The sequence below is a fragment of the Zalophus californianus genome, chromosome 8, assembly GCF_009762305.2.
Source record: "Zalophus californianus isolate mZalCal1 chromosome 8, mZalCal1.pri.v2, whole genome shotgun sequence".
Lineage (NCBI taxonomy): Eukaryota > Metazoa > Chordata > Mammalia > Carnivora > Otariidae > Zalophus > Zalophus californianus.
In genome coordinates, this window is record NC_045602.1 from 32,377,663 (window position 1) to 32,390,422 (window position 12,760).

The 12,760-nt window shown below is 39.2% G+C and overlaps 1 protein-coding gene across 3 annotated transcripts in view; it reads right to left on the minus strand.

The window, feature by feature from the left end:
• Nucleotides 1–426: 426 nt before the first annotated feature.
• Nucleotides 427–12,760, minus strand: part of CDKL4 (cyclin dependent kinase like 4) — a 53,011-nt gene continuing 40,677 nt past the window's right edge. For all 3 annotated transcript variants that reach the window (XM_027624155.2, XM_027624154.2, XM_027624156.2), the window contains 3 exons: nucleotides 12,377–12,433; nucleotides 7,620–7,754; nucleotides 427–5,400 (listed from right to left, as the gene is read on the minus strand). In XM_027624155.2, coding sequence (XP_027479956.1) covers nucleotides 5,299–5,400; nucleotides 7,620–7,754; nucleotides 12,377–12,433 — 294 coding nt within the window. In that variant the 3' untranslated portion in view covers nucleotides 427–5,298. The remainder of the gene's footprint in view (nucleotides 5,401–7,619; nucleotides 7,755–12,376; nucleotides 12,434–12,760) is intronic.

Sequence of the window (12,760 nt, forward strand, 5' to 3'; positions counted from 1 at the left end):
ATCATTGGTCTGAGTTTGGTCTTGAGACTCTTCAACTTTCTAAACCCACAACAGAAATTATTGTGACAATTTGGAATTGAAGTTGCAAGAAAATTTCATATTTTGTAGCTTATGTATTGGGAAGGGTCAGAGAAAATTTTGATGAATTGAAAGAAAAAAATCTTATAGCCTCAAAGTAAATGTTCTCAGGAATAAGCATCTATTGGGTTGGACTGGAAAAGATTTTCTTAGTTTTTCCATTTGTGAAAATTGCCAACCCAAGGCACAAAAAGGAAGAGTTGCTATACCAACTGTTCAAATAGTCCAACTGAGAGGAAAGGAAATAACAAGTTCTGAAATTTATATGTGAATATGACAGTTTTTCTCATTTAAATACAAAGTATTAGGCAATGGACTAATAGGTGAGTTGAACAGAAATAAGGAGACAGAAATATTTCTTTTATTAAAATAAGCTAAAGAACATATTCAGGTTAAGTTATATATACAAATATAAGGCCACCAAAGTATTTAAGCCCATATTTAGGTTTTCTAAATATCTTAAGCTAAATTTTTAAAATGTTATGTATATTTAACATAATAACTAAAACTGCTTTGTAGTGAATTGTTTCTATGGTATAAGTTGCTGTTATGCTAATTATTGTGTGCTAATTAATATTACAGCTACAATTTCATGTGATTTGAAATAGACCTGCTTCTCTACTAATATATTCTAAAATCGTAAGTAGATACAACATCTTCAGTGTGACAATATTGAGAGACATGGTCAGTGACTAGTGTTCACAACAGAAAAGAAAAATTTTAACTTTAATAAATACAAGTTGTTTCTACTCCTGTTAAGTATGATAACCAAATCTCAGCTTGAGTAGACTACAGGTTAAATATAAAGTAGACTGAAACTGAGTCTCTGCTGCTCAAATATAAAACTGGTATAATTCAGATATATTTGTAGAATTCTCTTAAGTTACCATTTACTGAAAGCTTTAAAAGTTTTGCTGAAGTTAGAAATGTCCTCAAGTGTTCTTTGCCTTAATGGACATCTTACATTAGTATTTCACAGCATATGTGTCATTTCCCAGCTAATTAGAGTTATATATTAAAACATCAAAGAATGATTACATATTACTCTGCATTTTATAAGCACACCTGTTTTATTTAAATTAATTAAAATTTAGTGATAATTAGCTTTAAAATCCACTTTAGTTTATAAAATTGAACCTCCATTAGACAGTTGTGTGCAAACTACTATTGACGTTATAGAACTAGCAGGGAGTGGTTGTGTGTGTGTGTGTGTGTGTGTGTGTGTGTGAGTGTGAAAGCAAGCAAGCAAGGGAGAGATGAGAGATGGGGAGGGAGAAGGGGAGGGGGAGAGGGAGAGGGAGAGAGGGAGAGGGAGAGAGAGAGAGAGAGAGAGAGAGAGAGAGAGAGAGAGAGATATCTAGCTCCTCTCTAGAAAGCCTCTTCGAGTGGGAGAAATGTCCAGGACAGAAACGCCATGTGCTATGGAGAATCACAGAAGTCCACAGCTGAATGCGAGCCCTACAAATCACCTAGCTTATTTCTTCCTTTATTTTTCAAATGAGAAAATGAAGGCACAGAACGTTAAACGTCGTGACAAGGCTACACAGAGAACTGCAAGCCAGTCAAGAAGTTGGTGTCCTAACACCCAGACCAAATGATAAGTCTATTATTCTTTAACCTACCACTGGTAAAGACTTTGTCTTCTACTAAAACAAGAATGAAGTTGATGAGTTCATGATTTTATTAGGAAACAAACACCCACACTCACACACACACACACACACACACCCAGAACATTACTTTATCGTGTGTGGCATTTTATCTTTATGTCTTAATTGTATGCATCACAAATTTATATGTAATGCATACGTATGCATTATAGATCGGAATCTGTGATTCAGGTAATACTTATACTGACTCCCCAATTTTTTTCAAGATTTTAAGGTTTGTGCAGTCGTAGGATCATTCCTCTTCTGGTAGTATGTTTTAATTAACAAAAAAAAGTTTTTTGGTCTTTTTGTTGTTGTTTTTTCTTTTGAGAATTCTGTGCCATTCAAGTTGTTCCAAAACCAGGATTGGAAATCATTGGTAGTGACAAATGAATAAGAAAGTGCCATCTTTTTGAACAACTATAATTCCATGGCAAGTAAGCTAAAGAACCACAAAAAATCTTCAGAGTTGAGAGTTTTTTCAAAATAACTTATTAATTTTCTTAGGCCTTGTAGTTTGGGAGATCTGCAAGAGCAATGAAGAGCGGTGATATGGCTGACTTAGAAGGGGGATAGTCTACTCTCTGCTCACCTATTTCTTTCCTGCCTGAGAGCTTTGGTTGCACTCCTTCCTCAATTATCTCCCTATTCCAAAGCATGCAAAAAACAATTTTTTAACAATTCAGTCTAGTTAAAATAATCCCCCAAAAGTGACCCCCTAAAAGGGCTTTGTGGTTGGGGACAAGTTGGAACAAGTGCATTCAAATATCACCAGGACTGGAAAGGAGCCCAAAGGCAGAGTCCAAGCAAGTAGCCTCCCAGGGCTGATAAAGGTCTAATGAAACGTCCTTTTCTATGGGGTATTTCCTTCTTCCCTGAAGCAGCAGCAGCGGGAGCACAAAGAACTCAAGTCCGCATTTCCACTTCTCTGTAAAGTGCTCTGCAAATCAAATAAAATGAACCGCTTGGCTGCTTGGAGATTCTCAGGTACAATGTGGAAAATCTGAGGAAGCCAGGGTGGGAAGAGATCACCCCTGGGAGTGGAGAGAGGGGGAGAATTCAGGGGGTGCTGCTCACCACAATGGTGCCATACTTGGACGGCACCAGGAAAGAGCTATATACATAAATTAAAAAGCTTGAAAGCTGGCACGGGTGAGACAAGTCACAGGTGAGCCAGAAACCTGACAAGGCTGTAAAGGAAATGCGTGGTTACAGAATTGTGTGGGCTTCTGTGAAGAGCCTGATGAGTTGTACAGAAGTCATTACTTAATTTGGGCACTAGATGCTGAAGCGCAACTGTCTTCCGCGTGGCTGAGAAATGCAAGGGAGTATGTGCAGCACTGAAGTGAGAAACAGGCACTTAAAACAGAAAAGAGTTGTAGGTTGAGGTCTGTGCGCCTGCGTGATTCCGAGGCGGGTCGCCCAAGGAAAGGGCCAGTGTGCAAATGTTACTTGGATGATTGTTTTTCTTCATGGTTAAAGGACTGCAACAGAGCATTTTCCTAAGCATTAGATGCTTTCTCCTCTTCCCCCGTCCCCAGTGGTCTCTAAATGATGGATTGGTCTATGGAAAAAAAACTGAGAGATAAAAATGCCCGTTTGCATTAATTCTTAAATGTAAGCAAAACTAAGAAATAACAGTCATCCTATCAACCGTTTGAAGCATGATTATAAGCAAAATGGGAACTGGAGTCGTGTGCTGTGTTCTGAATTTCCGAGTGTGTGTGTGTGTGTGTGTGTGTGTGTGTGTGTGTGTGTGTAATATAATGTAGATATTTAGGAGAGCTGAAGCAGGATGAGTAGCTTGGCAATAAGAAAGCTTACATGATAAAAACACTGTGGAAGTTAAAAAGAAATCTTTCAGCAAAGTTGCCTTTTATCTTTTATTTCTCATTTTCCTTGCTCCTGTGGCATCATTTAATTAAAAATGCAAGAAACATACAAATCTGAAGAGGCACATTCTTGATGATAAGAAGACAGGAAGACCAAAGCAGCTTAGTCACACTAAGCAGGTTAAATGGCCGAATAAGCCCACTGAGAATGTCCTTCCAGGGAGCAAGAAACCCCTATGGAGATGCCGTAATTCCTAAGTAAAGAGATGCTCCTCCCAAATAACTGAACAAGATTCTCTAGCAGTTTCCATAGCCATGGTTAGGAGTGCAATAAACTTTTAGAGGTGAACAGAAGATGTTAGTGTGTTTTCCTAAAAACAATTTATGCTTGGTGTATAGTGCCAGATACATGGCATTTCTTGGAATTATGTGTATTTGCAAAATTTGACAACCTTCAGGTAAGCATGCCAGCCCAGGGGCAGAAAAGAGTTAATGAAATAATCTTAATATTTATTGAAACATCACTATTTTGTGCCTTTATGCCAGGCAGTGATAGACAACCCCATGCTATTATTTTACATGAGTTCCTTGCTAGCAAACGAAAAGCCCTTTAAACAGACTGCCTCATTCTTCGATGTCTAGGATAAAAGGCATCTACCATGATGTTTCAAAACTTATAAACATATATGTATATATGTGTACATATGTATGTATGTATGTAGGTGTATCTGTCAAGTTTACTTGGGAAAATATCCCAATGTAAATGGGGCTTACCTACTGTGGTGTTTTGTTTGTTTGCTTCCTTTTTTTGGTAGGAGACACAAAGAGGTTAACTGAATGACAATCTTTCTGTTGGTGGAAGCACTTACAAACCTGATCTGCTCATGATACACAATTTAGGGCTGCACAAGTTCACAGAGGCTATGGATTCAAAGGTTTGGAAGACTATCGACCGTGAACTAAATATTTAGGACACACACACAACAGGATACATCTAGGCACTGAGATGATAGAGCCAGGAGAGAGAATAAGAAACCATGATGTTCCAAAGGACAGCATTAGAGGCAGCAGTTGATTATCACAGGGCATTATGTCATGAGGATGGTAATTCCTTGTAGTTCCTTATTTGCTATGTAAATGTGTGGAATTTTCTCTGACTTGCTTTAAAATTAGAATCGTCAATGTCTCATGAGACAAAGTAGAGTCTGCCCTGGAATCGAGGGATAAACCTACATGACATTTCAAGGTTCCCTTCCTCACCAATATAAAATTCAGCATTACTCAACAGACCTGGTTACAATAAGGGTGAACTAAAATGCAGAAACATAATGTCATTCCTTACACAAAAACAGCTAGGCAAGCTATTTGATAATGCTCTAAGACATTACGTGGTCAGGTAAACCAAAATGACATATGTAAATCTTTTCCAAAAATCAACGTACAAGCCCACAAATTCTCACTATAAATTGCCTCGGGAGGGGCTGCTCTGATGAAATGGAAATGTCTCCTCCGTATGTGCAGTTTCAGACTCTATAACATTTAAAGAAAATGTTCTAAAAGATAAAGTTGGCATGTAAAAAGCACAGGCAGAGGAATCAGTAATGATCAGAGCAAAACAATTCTAGAAGGCATCTTAATTTTCATATGGCTCATTTGCATTTGAAACACTGAGAATTCCTATCTCTCTTGTACAAAAATGTGTACATATTAAGTTACTTTCCACTTGAAAGAACATTTTCCTAAATGTTTGGAAGATGATCAAATTTTAACTGGAGGACTTGTTTTCTTCCATCAGGTGTGGGGGAGATGTGGCTTCCTGGTATGAGAGGCAACAGTTGATTCTAATAGCAGAACAAGACAAAAATAAGAAAGTAAATGGAAAAGAATTCCCATTTGTACAATTTGATTTAAAGATGGCAAAACAAAAAAGGATACATATGATACAAAGATGTCAAAAGACATCAATTTAAAATCAAATAGGGTTAACTTTCCAAAAATTGTGATATTCTGACACTTGAAAATTAGGTTCTATTACTTATTCTAGGATTCTCATGGATGTAGTTGATTTATTTCAGTATGTTTATTTCTGAGTATCTAGTCTGTGTTTAAAAATTAGATGCTCCCCAGCTTTTAGACAATAATTTCAAGAGTCTACATTCTACTTATCTTGAATTTTTAATTTTAGGATATTAATTTTAGGATATTTGACAAAACAGTAAAGATTTAAAACCTCTTTACTATCAATTTTAAACAATATTTAGTCTTAAGGAAATTGTTGGTTACTCACTCAGAGACCTAGAAGTTGGTATCCAGGGGGAAATTTGAACTCACAAAGTGAAACCACACTGAATGGAAAGATCTTTTTAGTTTATTTTTAAACTAAAACTTATTAAAGAATTTTTAGTTTATTTTCTGATGCGATAAAATGTTTAGGGAAGAGGCTTATGTTCAGAAAGAAAACCAGAACCTGAAAGACATCCCTGCCTTTCTCTTGGCCTTGCTCTCCAGAGACTTCACCTAGTGGCGGGAGATGCTTAGGCATGGTCTCAAAGGTGGGGGCTCTAGTAAGACTTCCTCCTGAGGTTGGACAGGATGCAGTTGACGAAGGACACAGAACATGACCTGAGTTCTGGAAATGAGATTATCTGGGTCTATGCTGCTCTTTGTGCTTCTTTTCCTTTTGGAGAAATAAAGTCCCCGATCTGCATCAGCTGGGCTATGGGGTATGAAGGAATGGGGGACACAGCTGTGAACGGGAGATTCCCAGGGAGAGGAGCATCCCCACCTCCTCGAGGCGAGGCTGGTAGCAGCGTAGTTAGGAACCGAGGGCCAGGATGGGGCACTGCCGCTCTTCACCCTCCCAGGCCAAGCGGGGGGAATCTGGTGACATGTTTTTGTAAGGAGACAGTGTTTTAACACACAATTCACCCTGTATTTCAAACTGCTGCCTCAGACTTATTTGAGCAAACTCTTAACTTTTGGTTCAGTAAAGTGCATTGGGCTTGACTTGCAAACACATAACTTAAAACAGTAAAAGATAAAATGGTCTATGTAGTAAAAATTTGAAAATTATCTTAACATGTCATCTTATTGGTTAGTTTGATCTTTCTCTCTACAAACTTCGATTTTAATGATTAAAATGGTGAAAAAAACCACAACAACCTGCTTTCTTCCTTTATGGTAGACATGCTAACGAGAAGATAAATGACCAATAAGTAGATCAAAGGCTGAAGCTGAAGCAAACAGAATGGGATGATTGTCCGTCTGGTAACTTGAAAGTTACATCTTTGTTTATTAATAAGCAATGTTCAGCTATTTATTTATTTGGATAATATTTACCGAGTACCTTCCATAGGTCAGACACTGTTTTAGGTGCTGGGGACACAAGATGAAAAATAAACCCCAAACCAAAACAAACCTACTTCTGTGGGGTTTATGTTTTAACCTCAACGTTTTTCTGAAACCAAGTAAAGCAACAGTCACCTAAGAAACTGCAGAATCAAGGTTTGTCATATTCATCATCTTATTCTACGATACTGGCACATTTTAGGATAAAATTTGGTTCTTAGGTGTTTGAGTTTCATCTCTTAGTATCTGCCAGAGCTTGTCCTTGGTTTTGAGGAAAAGCCTAGGGAAGGTAAGCTTAGGTGCCTGCCATTAGTAAAAAGACGGGAAGAGTTGAATTTCCTTTATGGTGTGTCTGGAGGCAAGAGAGGGTCCTGGGCTTTCCTTGGTAACGTTCAAACTCAGTCCTGCTGTAATTAGGGTTTTATTGTATGAAGTTGTTGTATTTTGGGTACATGAACTATCCAATCAGTGTGGCAAAAAGTTGAGCAATACTTCGATTCAATCATATTTGGAATAAGATTTTGCAACAAATTTGGATATTTTCATAGTTTTATGGTTTTATTACATCAATCACCAAAATTTATTAAGATAAACAAATACAACTAAACCAGTGCAAAGAAAGGTCTTGGTGTCCACCTAGTCTCACTTTGAAAAGTAGAAAAGGAAAAAAAAGAATCATTTTTATAGCACTTTAACTTTTGAACAGAGGTACCTGCTGGCGTCTTCTGTTTCTTCCTTCAGTACGTGCTTTTCTTTTAATTTGGTCCTCATGAAAAGAATCAAAGTAGGGGCTCTCCAGGAGTTGGGCACAGGTTAATCTGTCATCAGGATTCATCTTCAAACACTCCTTTGGAAGAAAAGAAAGTATTAAAAGGGGGGCCTATTTTGTTACTGTGATCTGAAACTGAATAACTTGTTAGAGCAAATACGAGTTTAGAAAATCTTCAGGTTTGTATATTACCAAGTACTCAAAACTTGTTAATAACTAGAATTGCTTTTCTTTTGCCATTTCAAAGTCTTGAGGGTAGAACTGAACATTCAGTGTCTCTGGAAGGGGGCTACAACTAGAGCAGGTGTTTCTTTTTTTTCCCAAAGATTTCATTTATTTGTCAGAGAAAGAGAAAGAGAGAGAGATACAGAGCACAAGCAGGGGGAGGGGCAGGCAAAGGGAGAGGGAGAAGCAGACTCCCTGCTGAGCAGGGAGCCCAATGCGGGGATCATGACCTGAGCTGAAGGCAGACACTCAACCGACTGAGCCACCCAGGCGTCCTGTAGATCAGGTGTTTCTACCAATGACACCTCTTCATCACGTGTCAAAGCACATAGTTTGTGCGACACTTCAAGTGTGATCCCGCGCATAATCCCAGGACCAGCTGCATCAGCATTACCTGGGAACTTGTTGTAAATGCAGTTCCTGCTCAGTCAAAAGCACTGGGGTTGGGCTAGGGCTACTGGAGGCTAGTAGAAGCCTCTAGCTTTGCCCCCAAGAGAGGGAAGGACTCTGCCAGCAGTGGGGCTGGTGGAGTCCCGTCACAAAGATTTTCTTCAAGAAGCCCTGATGCTCTTTGGCCAGAGAATGGGGCTTTTCCCATGAAGAAAGGCAGATTATGATCCATAAGAAATTAGAACAGCCTTAGAACACCCAGGCACAGGAGACCTGAAATTTCCTGCCTTACGGCCATGAAAGAGAAGTAAAACTTATCAACATAACAGACTTAGTTTGAGGCATTTTGGTGTCCAGATAATTATTTTGACTGAGGCTGCCCTGTTGTGTCCATTCCTCCCTAACCCCAGCTGACCTCAGGTCTCTGAGATCCCTGCAAATGCTGCCACCCCTACAGTCTCACCTGCCCTTCAGAGCCGTGTCTGATTGGACCTGGCTTTAAGAAACAACCCTGCTTGGCATAATCAGATTCACCTGTCCCTCCAGAGCATCACCTGCTCCAAGCAGATCCCACCCTACCCCCATGTTAATGATCCGTGCCATAATTAAGTCTAGCTGCTATTGGGGGTCTGTCTCCTCAAAGCCTAACACTGTCAGGACTGTAACCAGCACAGAAAGACTGATATTCCAGGATTCTGAATCTAAACTGTGGTGGTCTATTTCTTCATCACTTCGTTCTGGCTTTTGCCTCCATCATTCCACTTAAGTGACTCCTGTTGTTCAGACCTATGACTTCCATGTTCATAAATCCAGTAGGTAGATCGTGTTCTCATCTCCACAGTGTTAGACATGACTGACCACATCCTCCTCCTCGAAACTTCCCTTGGCTTCTTGATGCCTCCCTTCCCTGCTCCTTACCTCGTGACCACCCCTTCTCAAACCAGCCTGTGTTAGTTTACCTTCTCCACAACGGGTGGGTGGAACTCCTCCAGGCTCAGTCCTAGGCTCTCCTTTCCCCTCTCTGTTTCTAGCTAGTCTCACTGACTCTTAAGGCTTCAATTATTAAGGTTTATCAGAGACTTCCACATGTATATTTCTGGTCCAGACCTCTCCTTTGAACTCCAGACCCACATATGCAGCAGCCTACTTAACAGCAGCCTATTTAACAGTTCTCATTTGTCTCAAGGGCACTGTTATGGATTGACTATGTTGAAATCCTAACCCCCAATACCTCATCATGTGATCTTATTTGGAAATAGGGTCTTTGCAAATGTAAATGGTTAAGATGAGGTCATACTGGAATAGGGTGGGCCCTAATCCAATGGGATGGTGTTCTTACAAGAGGGAAGACACTACAAAGACAGACACCGAGAAAACACCCAGAAGACAGAGACAGAAACTGGAGTTCTGCTGTCATAAACTCAAGAATGTCTGGGGCTAGTTTCTGGTAGAGGCCAGGAAGGATCCACCCTAAAAGCTTCAGAGAGAGCATGGCCCTGTCAACATCTTGATTTGAGTCTTCTAGTCTTCAGAATTGTGAGAATAAATTTCTGTTGCTTGCAGTCACCCAGTTTGTGGTACTTTGTTACAACAGCTCTAGGAAACTGGTACAGATATCTCATGGTTGCCACCCTCCTCTACTCACTCCCCAGATCTGAATCATAATGAAGTCCTATCAGTTTTATTTCCAATCATATGTTGAATTCATTCACTTTCTTTAATGGGCTTTCAATCTATTGAAATCTGGTCTACTAAATACCTATGGGTTTTTAGTTTAAAGAACATTTTTAGATTCTAAGAATAAGCTGCTAATGCTGAGCTGTTCCATGGGGCCTGGGCTAGAACAATATCCTATTTTGTTAGTTCTAGGAGAAGTGAGATGAATTGGGTGGAGTTGAGGCTTCTGAGTTGTTGACTGCCTGGATTAATACCTTTCTATACACCAAGAGGCTGATGAATTCTCAGAGGTATTCCCTGATCAGAGTGATCCCAACCCAGGAAAGGTTTTTATGATGAGGGACAAGAAATTGGAACTGCAAAGTACATGTTAGGATCCTTTTCTTGAAACTTCAGATTTCATAGAAAAGCCTTAAAAATATTTCCAAGAGCCTACAGACTTCTTCTTTGGCCAGATTAAACTAATACAGTGATAGGATGTTATGGCTATGAAAGCAACTGAGAAAAAAATAATACTGTGTCTGTTGTCTCAATTAAAACCAAATGAGGAGAAACACACAAGCTCTGCTGTTGATTGGCTACTCCATGCCACTACTGACTTTGGCACTGTCATTGGCTGGCACTTCATGCATTTGAGCAGGTGCCTGCATAGATGATGGCCTAGTCCCATGGGATGACTACCTATTATAGTAGCTGGTTTTTATTTGTTATTAAAGATGTCTCAATTGCAATTAGTGAAAGAAAGCCTTCCTTCATCTAGCCTGGGGCAGAAGTCTAGGAAAAAGGGTGTGACCCACGGAACAGCACAATCCTTGATGCACTTAGAGAATCCTTGGGTCTCAGGTCAGACATTACAGGTATAAATCAAATGGTTGCGTGACAAAGCTAGGCTTCATCCAGAACTGGGCAGGCAAACAGGGCACTTCATCTTTGGAGCTGAGGACAGGGAGTTTGTCCAAAACTTGGAGTTTTCTGCCCTGGAGTTGCCTTCCAGGAAGTTTTCTCTCTCGTTAGTTAGAGGAATAACTAGCAGAAGGCTCGGCCTACACGTGAGGATGGGTTGAGTTTGTGGTGCTTGACAGATACCCTCCCCGCAGGAGGCCTTGCTAAATTGCAGATGGGTCAGAACCTGTCCAGAGCAAGGTTGGGAAACTGGAGTTCTAGGACAGAGCCTGCAGGTGCTGGGTTAAGGTAGGTCAGAGCAGGGAGACAGAGAGAAGGCAGCAGAGGGCCAGTGAAGCACTGGGAAGTGCGGTCTGAGGGCACAGAGGTGTCAGGCTTTCAGGAGGACACAGACCAAAGGAATCCAGCACCTTGGATAGCACCTTGGCAGTGACCATCATTAGCACAATGGCAGGTCTACGCAATCCGACTCTAGGTCAACCAGGTGGCTCTGCCTTCTAGATCAGATGACTTCTGAGCTCGGCTGTGTACCATGAGCACCTAGAGGGATGTTTAGAGATACAAATTCCAAGGTCCTATACAGAGAGATTTTGCTTCTGTAACGCTGAGGTTAGATACTGGAATGTATATTTTTTAAAAAAGCTCATTCTGATGAGTAGTCATTCTGGTGAATACTATGGAAACCACTGCTATAGCTAGAACTTAATTGGTTGCTAAAGATAGATACCTTTACTGATATCTCCATCCGTATCCCACTAAGAACTTTCAGTATCCACAGTGGAGGTAAGAGTCACATCTTCTAGCATGGGTCAGTTGGTCAAGCATAAATGACAGACTAGTCATAGGTGAATTTCTTCTGCTTTTTATTAGAATTTGTCCTTTGACTATTTCTTTTGGGCCTAGTGAAAGAGCTATATCTGGTGTCTGCATGTCTCTGAGTTTGCCTGGTCTACTAATTTAAAAAAAAAGATTTTAAATTTTATTTAACCCAATGTATCTAAAACATTATCAGTTCAACATGTAATTAATATCCTAGAACTTCTTAGTGAAATATTTAATAGTCTTTTCTATAGTAATTTTCATAGAAATCTAGTACATCTTCATTCAAATTAGCCATATTTCAAGTGTTCAATAGTAATATGTAGCTAGTGACTACCATATTGGACAGTACAGTTCTAGACCTTCAAACATTCATCCTCATAAATTTCCATAGTCTCAATATACTGACTTAACAGTCAAATTTCCTAATAAAGGCAAAAGAAGTAATGGTGTTTGTCACAGCAAATGCTAATTATACTCTTCTGTCTTTGACTAGTTTTAATGGATATGTTAGAAAGATTACTGCTTCAACTACTGATGTTCTTTAACCATAATTATTTTACAGTTCCTTATTATGTTGAATGACTACTTGGCATTATTTGCCCTACTGTCAATCCCTCCCAGAGTTTCCAGCTTCAATTATTACAATTTGCTGTCAATAATGGTTATAATTAATCCTTAAGTACCTTCATGAAATTCAAAGACATGGGATGAACATCCGAGAACTTTTCTTCAAGAGTTTCCTAGAAAACAAAATAAAGAATTTCAATGTTACATAACAACAAAGTTATGTTTATTTTGAATATATTAGAAATAAGAACACTTTGGAGAAAGACTTCCCCTAGTAGGTTAGATAATTCCTTTTAAGGACTTTTTTAAAGTCCTATTTTTATATAATTTTACACTATAGTATAAAGGTTTAAAAGACAAAAACTGGAATTATTTTCTTAATTTCACAATGTCTTGCAATTGATGCTTGGTGAATATGAGTTCCAAATATCCCTGAAATCCTACAACATTATTTTATTTTTCAAAGATTTTATGTATTTGACAGAAAGGGAGAGCACACG